Here is a 17,889-nt window from a genome sequence, read left to right as displayed (position 1 = left end):
TGATCTCTTGCACAATTTGGCTTGCAAACACTGCTGGGTCTGAAGATTTGTAAAAGCTTTTAAGACGAACTTCTGAACACATTTGAACTGATATTTCCTGATAATAATTAACATGTAAAATGATTAAAGTAATAACCAAACTTATTTTGTAACTCAAAAACCACTCAGGGTCCACTTTGAGTGAGGTCTGAGTTGCTTCTTGTCTTGCTGATGGGCCTGCTCATGAGTGGCGCGTGTCATGGAGCTTTCCAAACCTTCAGCCTCTCATGGAGCTCTGCTCAGACAGCGACGCTGTTGGGGATGCGGTTTGGGGAAAGGTAATAGTAGGGTAGTTTTTTGTTCTTGTTCCGTTCAGTGATGACGCTGACGATCTCATCGAGATCCTTGCGGAATTTCATCATGGCCTGCTTCACCGGCTTCTCTACGAAGTGCTCATCTGGGTACATACCCAGGAACAGCTAATCGTAGAAGACACAAAGAGATCACTCTTGGGGTAGGTTGGAAATAAACCCTGGAGCCCCAGCTGTTCTGTCTAAATGTCCCATCCTGCAGCAACGCAACCCCCTCTCCTGGGACACATCAGCGCTGCTGCTGGAGACTTTGGTCTGTTTGGATTCTAAAGAAAAGCCACACAACGTACCCTTTTGCCATCATGCAGCTCCCTGCTTTGGGCAACTACTCCAGAGTGTCCCTAGGAGGCGTCCATTGTTTCACCCTTTGAGTTGAGGCTCACCTCTTCTTACAGAGAGTTATCACTGTACGTAACCTCACTCAACCTCCATCCCTTCAAAATGTGTTCCACAAACCTGCATGAATTTGGCCACACAGCCCCTTTGCAAGGTAGGTGAGTATCATTATCCCATTTACAGAGGAGGAAACAGGCAGTGGGAGGCAAAGTGACTTGCAAAGAGCCAGGAACAGAACCCAGATCTCCTGGCTCCCAGTTTATGTGGTTTTGCCATGACCCTCCTTCTGCCCTCTCCTATAACTCTAGGTCACAGTACCCTCTTGGTTGGAGCCATGGTAGAGATACAGTAATTGGCAGTGCACAGCCCACTTGCCAGCAGGACTGGCAGCTGCGATATCACCGCCCAAGTCCTTTGAAGGATTGAGGTCACGAAGCAACCAGTTTTGTGGTTCTACAAGTATTCAAGTGAAAAATGTTAACCCCTTCCTTGCCTTGTGAGATGAGTGAAACCCGAGCAGTCAGACTCCTGAGAGAGAATAGACAAGGTCTTGAACTTACTTCATTCTCCTGGAACTGGCTCAAGGCCCAGACAGCTCCAAGATGCCAACAAGAGCGACCCCTGTCTGGCAAGCTCTCCACAATCTGCTCAATTGTGACTGTCCCCTTTTCTGTAGGGGGAGGCTGCCGCATGGTCGGAGGGGAGTTGGGAATCCAGGAACACCAGTCATACTGAGAGAGGCAAGACAAAGCAAGAGAGTGCAGTGAAAATCACAGCCATCGGCATTTAGGAAAGTCACTAATACAGCGTTATTGTAGCCATGTCGATCCCAGGATATCAGAGAGACAAGGTGGGTGAGGTAATATCTTTTATTGGACCAACTTCTGTTGGTGAGAGAGACAAGCTCTCTTACACAGAGTTCTTCCTCAGATCAGCTGAAGAAGAAGAGTTCTGGGTAAGCTCGAAAGCTTGTCTCTCTGGCCAACAGAACTTGATCCAAGAAAAGATATTACCTCATCTGCCTTGTCTCTCTGATATCCTGGGATCGACATGGCTACAACAACACTGTATATAACAAAACGTTTGCACATAGTCAAAACCAAGGAAGATTTTGCTTCTGACTGTGGAATCTTTCCAGTCCCTCCAGAGCAGAGTTGTGTGTATTGGCCTGGGATGTTTGGGATACTGAAAGCAACTTACTTTATATAGTAAATTGATGCTATTTTTCCTGGCTGGGCAGAATTTTTAATTAGGTTCTCCCAGGCCAAAATGGGTCTGCCTATATGAAGAAAACAGGTTATGTGTGTGTGAGGGGTAGCAGTGGGGCTGGGGGTTAGAGTCAGGTGACTTGAAACACCCCCTGTCACCTAGTGTAGATGCAGTTTACCACATTTAAAATCATGTTAGCCTTGGCTGTAGCCTTTACTATCCCTCAAAGTTATAAAAGGACAAGCTAACAGGAGTTTAAAAGGCTTAAACTGTGTCTACACTAGGTATTAAGGAACACTTTCAGTCATGTTGGTTAACTTGAGTCAACTAACTGAGTTTAGGAAAGCACTTTTTTTGTAGTCCAGACCAACTGGAAGACTATTCAAGTCTGGTGAGACACTTAATTTGTTCCACGTAGGAGATAAGGGGAGATTATTATACATTTTATTTTCCAGAGCTGTTCAATATTGGAGAAAAAACATGATTCTAAAGGTAGGCTGTTTTGTGGTGGGTATACTGCCAGCACAGGGCATGTTGGGATACCCCTGCTATCATGTAAGAATATAAGAACATAGGAACGGCCATACTGGGTCATACCAAAGGTCCTTCTAGCCCAGTATCATGTCTTTCCACAGTGGACAATGCCAGGTACCCCAGAGGGAATGAACAGAACAGGTAATCATCAAGTGATCCACCCGCTGTCGCCCATTCCCAGCTTCTGGCAAACAGAGGCTAGGGACACCATCCCTGCCCATCCTGGCTAACAGCCATTGATGGACCTATCCTCCATGAATTTATCTAGTTATTTTTTGAACCCTGTTATAGTCTTGGTCTTCACAACATCCTCTGGCAAGGAGTTCCACAGGTTGACTGTGCACTGTGTGAAGAAATACTTCCTTTTGTTTGTTTTAAACCTGCTGCCTATTACTTTCATTTGGTGACCCCTAGTTCGTGTGTTATGTGAAAGAGTAAATAACACTTCCTTATTTACTTTCTCCACACCAATCATGATTTTATAGACCTCTATCATATCCCCCTTTAGTTGTCTCTTTTCCAAGCTGAAAAGTCACAGTCTTATTAATCTCTCCTCATATGGAAGCTGTTCCATACCCCTAATCATTTTTGTTGCCCCTTTCTGTACCTTTCCCAATTCCAATATATCTTTTTTGAGGTGGGGGGACCACATCTGCATGCAGTATTCAAGCTGTGGGCGTACCATGGATTTATATAGAGGCAATGTGATATTTTCTGTCTTATTATCTATCCCTTTTGCAATGATTCCCAACATTCTGTTCGCAATGTAGCATGATGAGTCCCATCGTGGGACTTTAAAACCAGCAAGTGTCTCAGTAAAATGGCCTGAGATCCACTTCCTCATTGGTTGGGGTTATTGAACTTTTGAAAATTTTACCCGTGACCTAAGAGTCTAAGTCCCATTGACTTTCCATGAAAGTTAGCCTTCTAAGACCCTTCTGAAAATGGGACTTAGGCATGTTTGAAAATGTTACCCATAATCTGAACACTGAAGCCAAAATGTTCAAATCTGTGACTCAAGTTAGGCACCAAAATCCATATTTAGGCACTGAAATAAGTGGCCTTTCAAAAGGCACGGTTCCCATGGACTTTGATGGTGTTTGCAGGAGGCTAGGCGGGTATTTTAGCACAGAAGGGCAATTGAGTGTGTAATCATACATTTAAAAAAAGTTCCCAGTCCAAGCCACTGCGGCTGCACATCCCAACTGATATGAGCGCTATTCTTCTTGAAAATAAGAATGTGTGAACTCCACACAGGAAATAAAGGGGTTAATGAGGGCCTGAGAGGCCAATTAACCCACCTGGCTGCATCTGGAGAGTGAGTTAGGCTTAATTAAAGGTGAATCTCAGCTGGGGAGGAACTGCTGGTTGCTTTAAAGACTGGCAGGCTGGAGCAGAAGAAACTCTGCAGTCACTCTCTGGGACTAGAGAGTGGAGACAACGGGAGGATCAAAGAGACAGTGTGGGAGAGAATTGGCCTTGGGATCCTCTCCTGAGTAGAGAAGTCTGGCTAGAGGCCCGCAGAGACACGGAGCAGCTGCTGGGGAGTGGAGCAGGCTCTGATGGGGAGCCCTCATACTGGACTGGACTTCCAGGAAGATAGCCCTTGCAGGCGTTGGATTGAGGAATGAAAGATCAAGTCTGAGGAGGGCAGAAGTTGGTTTTAAGATTTGGCTGTTGGTTTGGGATTATGTTGGAGGAGTCCAAGAGGGAGCCCAGCAAGTCCTGGCCCTGCAAGAAGGGTGAACTTAGGGATGCAGGGGGGAGAAGGCCTGGGAAAAGACCACAGCAGGAAGAAGCCCAGGGAGGAAGATGGGGGTGGGTCTGAATAAACAGACCTTGCCTGCTCACCAGAGGGTCCCTGGGCTGGAACCCTCAGGAGAGGGGGAGCCTGGGGTCTCCTACCAGCCAATGGTGAAGGAGGCATGAAGCCCCCAGATATAAGGGGATAGGGACACTGGAAAGCCCTGAGACAAAGGTGTGAAAAGACCACAGGGCCCAGCATCGGGGTCAAAGACCGGACATAAGGAGATTGGACATTTATTTGTTAGACTCTCTGGCAGGGAGGGGACTAAACATGATTGGCCAGGGGGCTGAGTCACGAGAAGAGGCGGGCCACAGTGGGACCGGCACGATGGTCAACAGGAGGCACCTGATGAGAAGAGAGCTGCTGCTCCACACCCAGCCATGAGTCCAACTCTTCTACACCCGTACCTGACCAAAATTCACAGCCGCGTGCTGGGCTGACGCTGTGAATATTGCCACAGTTAGATATTCCGATAGCTTCTCGCGGGTCTTGATTGTCTTCGGAAATCCTAAAAGGGGGAGGAGAAGAAAGCTGGAAATGAGGTTTGGATCAGTTATGGCACACCTGAGTTATTGGCCTGCGGTAGGTCAAACAGCGCATGGCTTTCTGTTCCTGGCTTCTGCTACTCATCTGCCAGGTGGCCTTGGCACCTCTCTGATCCTCAGCAACCCATCTGTAAAATGGTGGATTCACTGACCCACCTCACAGGGGAATTTTAAGGCTTCATTGGTGTTTGTAAGGCCCTGTGAGATCCTCAGGTGAAAGGTTCTATATGAAGGCAAAGGGGTGTTTCTATATTTTAAAACAATTCCATTCTATTTCTTCCGACCAGGTCCCCAGCAGCTAAGGACACGAATGAGAGCTGAGCACTCCCAGCCATTCCCCTTTCACTTCAGTTCACAATTCAAGCAGGGCAACGTTGCACAAGAGTAAACACTGCTGTGCTGTGTCTAAATAGTCTGGCGAGTAACTGACCCAGGAGGCAGAGGGACAATGACGTACGATTAGCCTGAAGGCAGCATTTAAGGGATGGTGGGAGGTGGGAAAATGGCAATTCTAAACCTGTTCAGGGGAACAAGGGGAGGAGGAACAGAAATATTCACATCAGACACCCTTAAGACTAGGTAAAACCAAGTGGAGCTCCGAAGAGGTGATTGCAGAGAAAGCCACGCTTTCGTTAACCTATGGGAGACAGCTGGGGGGAAAAAAGGGATTAGGGGGTCTCCTGTGCATAATGCTCTTCCCACCAGCAGAGATTTCCCCACCCTTCCTTGAGGCCAGACTGTGCGGGGAGGGGGAGGGGAGATGCGTATATAGGGTGGTGAGACCAGAATCACATAATCTATGGGAAGGTCCAATTCCAGCCAGCTACTTCCAAGAATGGGGAAGCAGAGAGATGAGAAAGCAAAGGTGAATCCAACTTTGAAAGTTTTGTGAGAGTGGCATCTCTACAAGTGTGGAATACCTTAATAGCAAGGCAGCGATGGCACAACACTGGGTGAATCTGAAGGGCAGGGAGATACGGGTATAGCCAGTGCCCTCCCTGCTTACGGGAGGGCTTGGACTAGATGAATCAAAGATGCTTTTCTATTTATTATTTGTATTGTCCTGAGGCCCCGACCAAAATAAAGGCTCCATTGTGCACATGCACAAGACTGCCCCTGTCCCAAGAAGCTTACAAACCAAACAGACAAGATGAAGCGCGGTTATCCCCAATGTACAGACAGTGAGCTGAAGGACACAGACATTAGAACCAAGATCCCCTGAGTTCCAGCCCAGCACCTTAACCACAAAACCAGGAGGGAGAGACTCCAAGGCGTTGGGGTGTGTGGCTTTGAGTTGTGGCTGGCACCATGGAAGACTCAGCCCTGACCAGGCTGACACATCTCACCTGAAGACTTGTTGCCCTTCATTCCATAGACATAGACGTCCTTGACGAAGGCCTGGAGCTCCAGGTCCTCACACACGACCTCATCACTCTCGTAGTAGATGTCAATCACGTCTGTCATGAAGCTTCAGCCACAGCAAGGGAACAAAGAGCAGAAGGGAAGCCCTGTCATTTCCTGGAGACCCTTTGCCGTGGTGTCTCGGAGAGCACATCAAACATTGCACTGGCAGGCGGGCACGGCCACAACCTTCCGAACATGCATTTGCTCCCAGGACAGGAGGCAGTGGAGGGTGGAGGACTCCATGATCTCAGAGGGCCTCATTGATGGCAACATGGCTTGGGTGGGGAGTCCCTCTAGCAGCTCCGAGTCATCTGCAACTATGGCATTATCTCTGGCCTTTGCCCATCTCCTTCAGCCTGCTCAGAATGATGTCATTCCCTGATCCCCCCACCCCTGTTCTTTGACTCCCTCCATTTATTCTCTCTGGCCTCCTCAATCAAGTCTGCATTTCTTGCCTTCCCCTTTGAGGCTCTGCCTAGATCTCTGATGACATTTCTTCACACTCCCTTCTGCCCAAACCTCCCTTTCTCTCCTCCTCCATCTTTACACTCTTTGGCTGCAGCTCCTTCCTAACCCAGTGCACTAAGTGATCATCCTCTCTCTATTCTGACACTTCCATTGAACTCCCTCCCTCTGCAAGGGCTGCTGACGCGAAGTGCTCTTAAACAAAATCTTGCAGCAGCCGGAGATAAAGTTCTCCACATTCTCCACTGTCTTCCCCCTGGGGTAAAAAATGCTCCCAGTTCTCCACTAACCCCACTGGCAGCGTTTTAGATCCACCTCGTCCAGATGAAGAGGACTATACCAGGTGCAGGCCAGTGCAAAATCGACCCCTGTGTGTCAGAATTGACTTACTTTCACTGCATTGCATTTAGCCTACAACTGGAAGAGTAATTTGCCATGTGACCAGTGACTGCAGTGACCAGTATCTGCACCCCACATCCGAGCCGCTTAAGAACAGAGCAAACAATATTAACAGTGGCACTTACTGTGTTGGAGGACCCTAGTTGAGGTGTACTCTAGTGCTTAGGAGAGTCACCGTGACTAGGCCCCTGCATGACAACACGTTCACAGGTCAGTGTGTCACAGACACTCTAACATGTACAATTTGAGAGTTCAGAAACTGAACGACTCGTTAATGAAGGATGTTTCACTGAGGACCAGATTCTGACACCTTCCCACCATGCTGTCTAGCATCTGCAAACACTCCCATTGGCTGCCATGGGGCTATCGATGGAGTAAAGTACTATTCAGTATTTGTAAAGGCATATAAGCAAGATTAATCAGTAAAGGGGAGAAAAACACCACCCAGTGCATCAAGAAAATAACCACATGAAAGATGGGATTTCCTTGCCTTTCATCTGGGATCTAACAGTGTTGGGAGATACTCAAGATAAACAGCTGCCAAACCAAGAGCTGAGCATGGGGGAGAAGAATGTGAACCAGAGTTTCCAAATATGCTGACTATTAATAACATGCACTAATGCTTTCAGTTCAAGAGGGCTTTAACTCAGTTTAGCTGAAGCCTAATTGGCTTAAGCCAGAGTAAGTCACTCTCAAGCCAAAATAATGGCCTGTCCACATGTGAAATCACAACTCTCTGGTGTGAATGAGGCCTATTGACCCTGCAGAGCTAACAACTCTGGGACAGGAAGATAGATTCTATTCTGGCTCGTCCATCACTGATAGTACAGTTGATTATGTTCCATCTTGTGGCCAAATTCAACCCTTGTTTAACCCCATGCAATCCTACTGAAAAGCATGGGCTGCACAGGTGTCTCTGGGGACAGAATTTGGCCAGCAGAATCTCTGTCGCTGGTCAAGACACACAAGAAGGAAAGTACCCAGCATGGCTCCCAGAGCCCAGGTTCAATTTGCAGGGCTGGCAACCCCCTTCCCGCCCCCACCCCCCCACATTTTTACTTGCAAGAACAGGCAGGCAGGTTTGATCCAAAGTGACAGAGACACACAGTGTCTCCTACCTCTTTATTGCCTCCCAGACTTTGATGCCATCATCCCGATAGTAGTAATATGGGATATCTTCCTTGCTGTCCATCCCTTTGGCTTTGATTTCCTCTGGGAAGCAGAGGGAACTGTAGGTAAGTTCTTTTGTTGCTCGCTGGACCATTTGCACATGTCCACCTCCGCCAGTGGCATTCGCCTTCAGTGTAAAAAAAGAGACTCAAGAGCATTAGGAGAACATGGTTGCCCTTGCTGAGGTCTCACACGCTGTCCTGTCCACCTCCCAGCAGCTGGTATGGGAGCAGGCCCGTGCACATGTTTCTGCAGGAGAAACTCAAACCTCCACGTGAATTACTATTGGCTTAGCCAAACAGAGTGAGACTGCACATTTGGGTTTGGATCTTTCACACTCATTTAGCGGATCATCATTCACATCCAGGGTTTTTCCAGACTGGTTTTCTCCCACTTATAGCATCTCCTAATAATACCTTCCATTTATTGCCAAAGGATCCCAAAACACTTTACCACACATACATGCGCACACGCACCCCAGAATCACCTGGCCTGTCACTAGAATGCATGTCACTGGCCTGTCACTGGAACATGCCAGCAGCTTAACCGTGCACCATAATTTTACACGACAGTTTACGACAGGAGTCGAAGATGGATACAGCATCCAATTCGAGGGGTAGTAAGGGCAGCAGTATGTAATTACTCAAACTGGAATTTGGCCCAAACAACTGGATCACATCTTATGAAATGTGCAATGGGACCAAATCAGAAGTGGCCAAGGCTTCAGTTTACATCTCATGTGGAAGGATGGCATGCCTGTAACAAGCTGCATCATAACAGCATCAGATTACATATTTTAAAAAATGTTCTTCCCTCTAAGTTTCTCTCTTTCTAACATATGGCCCCACCACCTTCCTATCACTCATCTTATATTTATTGAATTCTAGTTGCTTCTTAACCTAATCATCTGCATCTGACCCCAAATGGAAACTGCTCTCAGTGGAGGCTCATTTACTGAAAGACAGCAAAATCATTATCTGCGAGCATCCCAAGCTGCAATTCTTCACACGACACTTATCTCATTTTCATTGGTTACCAGCTGGCCTCCTGCCTGACTGATTCTCTGCCAATATACGGCAGGATTTTTCCTTCAGTGAGCAGTTACTTGTGAACTTCTGCATGGAGTTGTCTGCAGTGCATACATGATGCTGTAGCACAGACAGGGTGCTGGGAAGTTCAGAGCAGATCCAGTCATGCTTAGCTAGTGAAATCTGAGACAACTGCAGCCCAAAGTGGAATGGCTGCAAGTTGATAGCAGCAGCAGCAGCTCCAAAATTCATCATCACAAAGCCATGATTCTGCTGTTTTTTGCAATTCAAGGAAATGGTGGTCAGGACTGACGCAGGGGACTGGTGGTCCATAGAAACCTATCTTGCTTTCAGCATCACTTCTAGCAGGGCGTTTAGTGAGACCCGGTTTATCTCCTTGTCTTATCAGACCCTTACACTATTTTTAGTACACAACCCAGTTTCCATGCAAATAATTAAACACTTCAAAAATGAAATCTAAGAACTACACTTAAATAAGGTTAACTTTTGGGCACAAACAACACAACAATGACATCTAGTATTCAACACACAAACACCATGGGTTAACATCTTCACAAGCACCTAAAGTCCCATTTTCACTCTGAAAATGGGCCATAGCCTCCTAAATCACTCAGGTGCTTTTGAAAATTGTACCCTACAGCCCTATAATGTACAAACATACCATGTGTTAGCTTCTATATCTATAAAATTATACACGTCTGCATATAATTGTGTGTGTATGTATATGCCCACATGCACTTGTATATTATATAAGCTCAGTTCACACAATCCAAACAGCCATTAGTGCCTATGATACTTGATTACTACAGACCCCATTCAGTTTTGAATTGGTCAATTAAAGGTGAAAGGCAGTATCTTCATGTTGTCTCATGCAACTTTTTGAACATCTAGCACAAGAAACAAAACACAGCGCAACAGATAAGGGAGTAAGCCTTACAGTCAGAGGAAGGGTTGCAGGGTAGTTGACGGGGGAAGGAAAGCAGAAGCATGATTGTCTCACCTTGTCAAAGAGGCCACATTCACAGATGAGCTGCTCTCGGGCTTTGGTGTTGATGGCTATTGTGAAGCGCACATGGGGTACCAGGAGCTGTGCAGGAAAAGAGAAATGAGAAAGGAGCACAGTTTGATTCACCCTTTATGATTTCATCTCATAGCAAATGTCTGACAAGTTTAAAGACCTGAAATTTCAGACTTTGTTATGATGTCACCTTGGAGTGCAACCAACCAAACTATCTATACAACTAATACAACTTTGTTTTCTCCTGGTTCTTCAAAATATTCAGCCCACAGAAAGGAGAAAAGTGCCCTGAAAGCTGCAAACCTTTGTAAGTTTTGAGCCACTGCGTCTCAGTCAGCCCTTGTTGAAACAGAGTGATAATCTCTCCGGCACACGCTCTCGCTGGAATCTATTATTCTTCCTTGAAAGTAATTACCTACCTTGAAAAGGGGGTGCACAGCAGGCAGCTGCCGGAACATGGCTATACCAAACACTTCTGAAATTAAGTGTGTCCGCAGAAGATGGGTCACAGTCTGATGCATGTGGAAATCCGAAGAGCGAACCCAAATTTTCGCCAATAACCAGTCGTATTTGTCATCTGATGGGAGGAAAATGGGATTGTCTGGTCCGGGGATTTGACTGATCTGAAAGGGTTAAAAAATCATTTTTTAAAACACTGCCCATAACAATGCACAGTGCCCCATTAATGGCTCAGACAACAAACATACCTGGATAGCAATGGGAACGATCTTATTCTCCATGTTCTTATACAGTAAGCAGATGGGTGCAGCCAGGTACTGTAATGTGCATGGGTCTGTTTTATTGGCATCAATACCATCCAGCAGTTCATAGTCCACTAGGAAAATGTTCCCTTGCTGCAGAAAGAGAAAAGGGGGCAACACATTTAAGCAGAGAGGGAAGGGGGCACAGGAACCGACTCACCAGACAAGAGCGTTCTACCTCTGATAGTCTCAGATGCTTTGGACAAGGTGCAAGATACCCCATAGTGAACTATTACAGAATAATTTGCCCATGTGGGAAGTTTCTTCTAATCCCCATCAGTCAGAGGTTGGTTTATGCCCTGTAATTGTAGACTGGCAGTTGGACCAGGTTAGCCCAAGCTGTGCTTTGTTTAACTTACCATTTAAAGATCTAACTTTTTTCTAAGAGGGCTGTTTGCTTTAGTGACATGCATCTTGCTGGGGCTCAACAGCTTTTTATCCAGCTTGGCTTTTCTTATGCGTGAGATATGATGATCATTTGCAGAACACATTAGCCACATCTCTGTGGTACTTTACTGGGGTCAACTGGTTTGAGTCTGCACAGTCCAACATTCCGAGTTTGCTTTAGCAAAGAGTTATGCTCTTTTTAGGCGTTTGCATTGTGGTCACTTGACACATGCCATCACATCACACTGCCAGCCCAGGACAGACTATATGCCAAGAGCGATGGCTTATGCCCACCCCCATGTTTCTTTGCCATTGCGACTCCACTCTGCATGATGTAGGAGAGCAAACCACCGCTAGGAGTGAGCCAGGAATTCAGTCCATTCCATCCTAGCCTTTTGCTGAAACTGTCAGTAAGGGAAACAAGATGGATCAGGTGATCTTTTATTGGACCAACTTCTGTTGGTGAAAGACACAAGCTTTTAAGCCACACTCAGAAGCTTGTTTCTGTCACCAACACAAGTTGGTCCAGTAAAAGCTATTACCTCACTCACCTTGTCTCTCTGCTATCATGGGAATGTCATGGCTACAACTACAGTGTAAGGGGGACAGTTAGTGCCAACTGCAGCACTATTTTTTGTGATAGGGATATTTCTCTAATGGGAACTGGACTAAAACTTGCCTACTTATTATTATTATTTTATTTTTTACTCAATACTCAAACTGCAGGCGTTCTCCTCGGAAGTGAAAAAAGTGAGCAGAATTGCTCTAATCTAAAAAGTTAGCTTTGCCATTACAAACCACATGAAAAGAGATAACTGAAACCATGCCAGGATAGCACAGTGATTGGAGTGTTGTTATAAATATGGAGAGACAAAGTGAAAGAACAAGTCAATGCTCATTCAATGCTGTACCTTTATTTCCTCTTCCAGAGTCAGGTTCCTTTCCAGGCTGCATTCCACCATATCGGTGGTAACTGGAAGCTTTTTGGGTAGCTCTCTGCATCTTTTGATCATTACAGGATTGCATCCATTCAGGAACTGGTATCCAAACATAAAATCTTCCTGCCAGTGCTGCATCACGTATTCTGAAGGAGACACAAACATGCAGCACCCATATCACTACCTGCTGATGGTTTTTGCATTATACTGTGCACAGAACCTCACTAAGTAAATGAGATATCCAGAAAAGGATTTTTTTTTCAGTATATTTGTGTCCTACATGTAATAGGGGTTTATAACAGTCACTCAAATTAAACTGCCCTTGTAGTTGCAAAAGGATAATAAAATATCTTCACTGTTCACTTTCTGTTCTAAGCTATTGCACATTGTATCATTAAACGACCACTCTGTTCCCACCCACTTGTGGCTACATTTCAGTAGGGAGTGAAGCAATTCTTGAATACAGAAAGTTTGCAAAGCATTTTGGAAACCTTTTGGTGCTGTAGATATGTAAGATCATTAGGTATGGGAATGAATTATAATCATACAGGGAGATTCTGCATCCACTTGTACTAGATTAGGCAACATTACACTAACAAAATGCAAAATTCATTCAGCCTTTTTTTTGTTGCTTGTTTGTTTTTGTTGTATTTTTTGCCATGCTATTACTTTTGTGTTGCACAGGGTGTTTTCCACCATTATCTTGTGTTGTAGATTTCATAACGTCATGCTGCCGTTCCAGCCAATGACACATGAGACAGGAACACACAGTATTCACATTTCAACATCAGGTTACAGCAAAAGAAAGTTCAGTTGATGCCTCATGGGGGACAGCGAGAGATTTCCAGTATTTCTTCTTTTCTGCCTGACCAGACATTTTTATGAAAGCTCCTTCTTGTCTACTCTAGCTTAAAGCAAGAAGACCACAGACATATGGAAATATAAAGATGAATGGATCCGAAAAGTAATATATTTGAAGACAGCAATTGCTTTCTACCAGAAGTAAAATATTGTGGATTGCTTCAAGGTTATATTTCCATCATGCTTGCAAATTGCACAGTGATTTTGTATTTGTACTGGAAGTTGGCATGAGGTGGCAACATTTCTCATGTTTGGGACAGAAACCATGGGATTGCAAAGAACAGTAACTTGAACTCATCCTCATATTGGTCCCGGTTCTGCAAACACTTACACATATGCTTAGCTTTAAGCAGGGGAATGGTCATATTAAGCATTAATCCTAATTAAATCAAAGTCAAGCACATACACAAATGTTTGCGGCACTGGAGAGCCTTATTAGGACAGAAAAGTTATTAGTTAATTTATATGGCTTTCATCTATAATAAAGTACTTTAGGAAGCAAACTTATTACATGTAACAAAATATTGTAATCAGGTTTTAACAGCTCTGCATGCCCTATGTGGCATTGTTTCTTGTATTCAAGAGATCATAGGCATTACCCATATTTTTGTTAATTCCCATTTTGCTTGACTAAACAGTTAATAGCTTCAGGGAATCTATGTATAAAATTCTTAACCAGCACCTAAGGAAGTTTAAAGGGACACCATCAACTTAAAAAAACCTAAACATTCTTCTGTCTGAAAATCTTTTACCTACTATTGTTTCAAGTAACAGCGGAGATTACTACAATTAACTGAAAGGGATCAGAGACAAATGTGTTTTATTTTGGTATCTGACAGCACTTGGTATAGAGTCAGTTTCACTGTTTCCCTTTCATAGTCAGGGAGGGCAGTTTCCCCTGTTTCTGTGGGTCTTTCACATAGCAACACAGAGAGAAAAACATAAATAAATTTGATTGTAAAACCCCAAACATTGGCAGGAGAACTTGGGAGCAGGTGTAATCATAGAAATGTCAGACTTGGAGAGGCCTCGAGAGATCCTAAAGTCCATCCCCCACACGCTAAGGCAGGACCAACACATGAAACTACTTTTGATTCATTTTTGGATTAGCATTTTCAAAAGTGCACTTAGGTTTCTATACCCCACTAATTTTCAGTAAGAATTAGGAGCCTAAATCACTTTTGAAAATGGGGCTTTGGGTTTGGTTCTCTGGCCTAGGCCAGGCAGGATTTCCACAACAGTCCCTTCTAGCCTTAAATTCGATGAATTTGAAGTGTAAAGTTTTCAGAAGTGCCCAAGGGACAGATTTACAAAGGTATCTAGGCATCTAAAGATGCAGACAGGTGCCTGATGGGATTTTCAAAAGCACTTGAACAGATTAAGTGCCTAACTCTCCTTGAAATCAAGGGGAGTTGGGCACCTGACCTGCTTAAGTGCTTTGAAAAATCCCATTGGGTGCCAATGTGCATCTTCAGGTGCCTAAATACCTTTGAAAGTCTGTCCCTAAGTGACTTGGGGACTTTGACAGTGTTCATAGATTTCCTAAGAGCTAGAAGGGACCACCTAGTCTAGCCTCCTGCCTAGTACGGAGCAGAAAACCTCCCCCAGGGAATCCTGCCTCCAGCCAGCTATTTGTATTTGAAGTAGCACTTGGTTTTCAGGTTGAGTGGTGTCCTTTTGGCCCCATAAACTAGAGTTCTAACTGCTCATCTAAACTGTGCTTTTCAGACAGCATGTGGCTGAGGCAGATCAGAATAGACCAGACGCTCAGGCGGGAGCCACTTCCGTTCCAGTTAGTACTAAGAAAGGGGAACAATTAGTCACTCTATAAAGCAAATACTGACAAATGAAGACAAACCCACCAGAGATTGTATTGCTGATTCGGACAAAGATCTTCTCGAAATCTGCAAAGTCACTCCAGGAGGACTGGAACATGTGCATGAAGCGGTTGACATAGAGATTCTCCATCCTATGGAAAAGACGACAACACTAGAAAGCCATTTGCAGCCTCCTCACCAGCCCTTCTTATACTTCTCCCCTTACCACACACCCATAGTAAATTTCATGGTGGTGAACTGTGTGACATTATCCTCTCTAAAGGGCTCTGGGCTGCATCTAAACTGCATTCAAATATTTAGGCTCAAAATTCCCCCCCACACTCTCCCTCGTGGGAGAAAGAAAAAGACAGAACCAAACATGACCAATGCTAGCCATGTCACTTCATGCACGGGAAGGGGCTCGGGTGCTGGGTGCAGAGAACCTGAATGGAACGGACTGGGCTGGGGGTGCTTAGGAATTCTCTCATTGGTACGTTGGCAGCCCAAATCCACGCCACATTGTTTAACCCGATCAACAGCAGGTCTAGATGGCCTTGTAGTAAAAATGCTATTGGAGCGAAGTATTATTAAAAACACTTGCCACTGGTAGCATTGGGGAGAGGCATTGGTGTTAGACCAACACTGGGAGAGTTGTTAAAAACATTCCCTGTAGATGAGACACTATTTATCTAGCTATGCTAAGTACATCTATGGCCCCCCATCACTGTGGAATCTTAGCACCCAACAACCCTTAATGGATTTATCCTCACAACTCCCCTTTGGGGCAGGGCAGTGCCTTTATCCCCATTAAATACAGGGGGAAGTGAGGCAGAGAGCGACTAAGCCATAGCTCCTCAAAGGGACTTAGGTGCCTAATGCACATTGATTTAAATGGGACTTAGGCAACTAAGCATCTTTGAAGATTTGGCCCTAAGTGACTTGCCCAAGGTCACAACACAGGAAGCCTGTGGCAGAGAACACGCTTGAAGCCAGGTCTTCCAAGTCCTAGGTCAGCCCCAACCACCTTGCCTGGAATTTCACTCAACCTGGTCTCCAGAATATAAGCAGCACCAGCAGTCACAGAGCAAGTTTCTCCACAGTGCCCCATCAATAAGTCTCAGCCTTAGAGCAGGAGGGGAGGGAGTTCAGCTCCTGTGCAAATTCAAGAGACACCCTGGGGTGTTTTCGCCTTCCTCTGCAGCATGGGGCACGGGTCACTTGCAGGTTTAAACTAGTGTAAATGGTGGATTCTCTGTAAGACCTTAAACCATGGACTTCAGTAATCCAGCCAGACGTTAGGGGGCTATTGCAGGAGTGGGTGGGTGCGGTTCTGTGGCCTGCGATGTGCAGGAGGTCAGACTAGATGATCACGATGGTCCCTTCTGGCCTGAAAATCTCTCAGCCTATGAGTTTAAGGTCAGAAAGCTCCACCAGATCGTCTGGTCTGATCTGTATCCCACCGGCCGCTAGCACCACCCAGCACCCGCACACGAAACCCAGCAAGTGACATTAGTGCTAATTGTAGGGGTGGCGTATGATGTGGCCAGCTGTCTTCTGGGGAGTGGACTAAGGGTGGAGTTTTCAAACACGCCTACGTGATTTAGGCACCTAACTCCCTTTGAAAATCCTACTTGTTCTACGTAGGTCTCAGCATCAGAATCTCATGCTTCTGGACGCAAGGTTATTATTGCAGGAGCTATGGAGGATTTTCCCCTTGTGCCTATTACTGCAAAACCAGGATGTGTTTGTTTTATTGTTACCTTCCTCCACCCCACCCCACTCTCTTCCATTGCATTCTGACTGACTTGTAGACAGTCAGCTCTCTGTCCCTTGTCTTTACAAGGGTGTTACTGCAGTAGAAATATGTTCATTTGTTTTGCCTTCATCTGTAACAGGTATGTGCCATGGACAGAGGCAGAATACTGCACTCAGTGGACCAACAGTCTAAACAAGAGCCACATCCAAAACCTACACCAGGAAAATCTAATCTCGGAGTGGTAGAAGAGGGAATGATGTCAATGGGTGTAATCTAGTAAGGTTTTAGCGAACTAGCCGATAATACATCATGTGGGAAGCCAGGCCAGTAGATAGCATTCCTCAGTCTGGTGCTGACATTAATAACTGGCTAACAGAGAGGCTGAAGAAGTTATAATAAACGGCAACATGAATTCATAAAACAGTAAGGGTGGGATGCTTTGAGAACTCTCTGTGTTATTCAGTCAGTGGGATAATGTGATGCTCTATTTAATTAAGTGCAAATCTCAAGAACCAAATAATCTGATTTAAGAAATAGTCTGAACACAGGCCTGGAAGTCAGACACTCCCCAGTTCTAATCCCAGCTCAGACACAGGCTTCCTCTATAGCTTTGGTCAAGTCACTTCACCGCTCGGTACCTCAGTTTTCCCACCTATAAATAGAGATAATCAGATTGATTTACCCCATGGGCTTAAAGTTAGTGAAGTGCTACGCACATGCAAAGCTTTAGTATTATTAAAAAGAAATCACTTCTTTCAACTGAAAGGTGAGGAGCGGGCTGGACCGGAGGAGGGCTTTGTCCTGACACTGGGGCTGGAATGGAGGAGTGGCTTTGTGCTGACACTGACAATTTGTTGAGTAGAAACTGACCAGCAACACTAAGGTGAACCAGGCAATGAGCAAGGGACATCTGTGGAGACCACCTGAGGATCTGAAGTAACAGCTTGTGGGAAAGTGGCCAGAAGAGTGAATTCATTGTCAGTCAAGGCAGATTCGTGCCCCTTGACTAGGACAGCACTAGACACAGCCAGGGAGGGCAAAAGGCTGGAGTGGCAGGAAGAAATAGTTTGCAAAAGGGCCCCC

At 45.4% G+C, this 17,889-nt stretch overlaps 1 protein-coding gene across 3 annotated transcripts in view; it reads right to left on the bottom strand.

Moving 5' to 3' along the window:
• Nucleotides 1–278: 278 nt before the first annotated feature.
• The window catches only part of ALOX5 (arachidonate 5-lipoxygenase), a 50,206-nt gene continuing 32,595 nt past the window's right edge, over nucleotides 279–17,889 (bottom strand). Inside the window, exons 5-14 of one of the 3 annotated variants that reach the window (XM_065407832.1) lie at nucleotides 15,096–15,202; nucleotides 12,346–12,518; nucleotides 10,994–11,140; nucleotides 10,706–10,909; nucleotides 10,269–10,355; nucleotides 8,168–8,346; nucleotides 6,128–6,249; nucleotides 4,644–4,744; nucleotides 1,247–1,417; nucleotides 279–458 (exon numbers count right to left, since the gene is read on the bottom strand). In XM_065407832.1, the coding sequence (XP_065263904.1) occupies nucleotides 279–458; nucleotides 1,247–1,417; nucleotides 4,644–4,744; nucleotides 6,128–6,249; nucleotides 8,168–8,346; nucleotides 10,269–10,355; nucleotides 10,706–10,909; nucleotides 10,994–11,140; nucleotides 12,346–12,518; nucleotides 15,096–15,202 (1,471 nt within the window). The remainder of the gene's footprint in view (nucleotides 459–1,246; nucleotides 1,418–4,643; nucleotides 4,745–6,127; nucleotides 6,250–8,167; nucleotides 8,347–10,268; nucleotides 10,356–10,705; nucleotides 10,910–10,993; nucleotides 11,141–12,345; nucleotides 12,519–15,095; nucleotides 15,203–17,889) is intronic. The other 2 variants (XM_065407833.1, XM_065407834.1) reach the window with 2 other exon arrangements.

This window comes from Emys orbicularis, chromosome 7, assembly GCF_028017835.1.
Source record: "Emys orbicularis isolate rEmyOrb1 chromosome 7, rEmyOrb1.hap1, whole genome shotgun sequence".
NCBI lineage: Eukaryota > Metazoa > Chordata > Testudines > Emydidae > Emys > Emys orbicularis.
The sequence above is the reverse complement of the archived record's forward strand: the minus strand, read 5'-3'. Positions and strand labels throughout refer to the sequence as shown.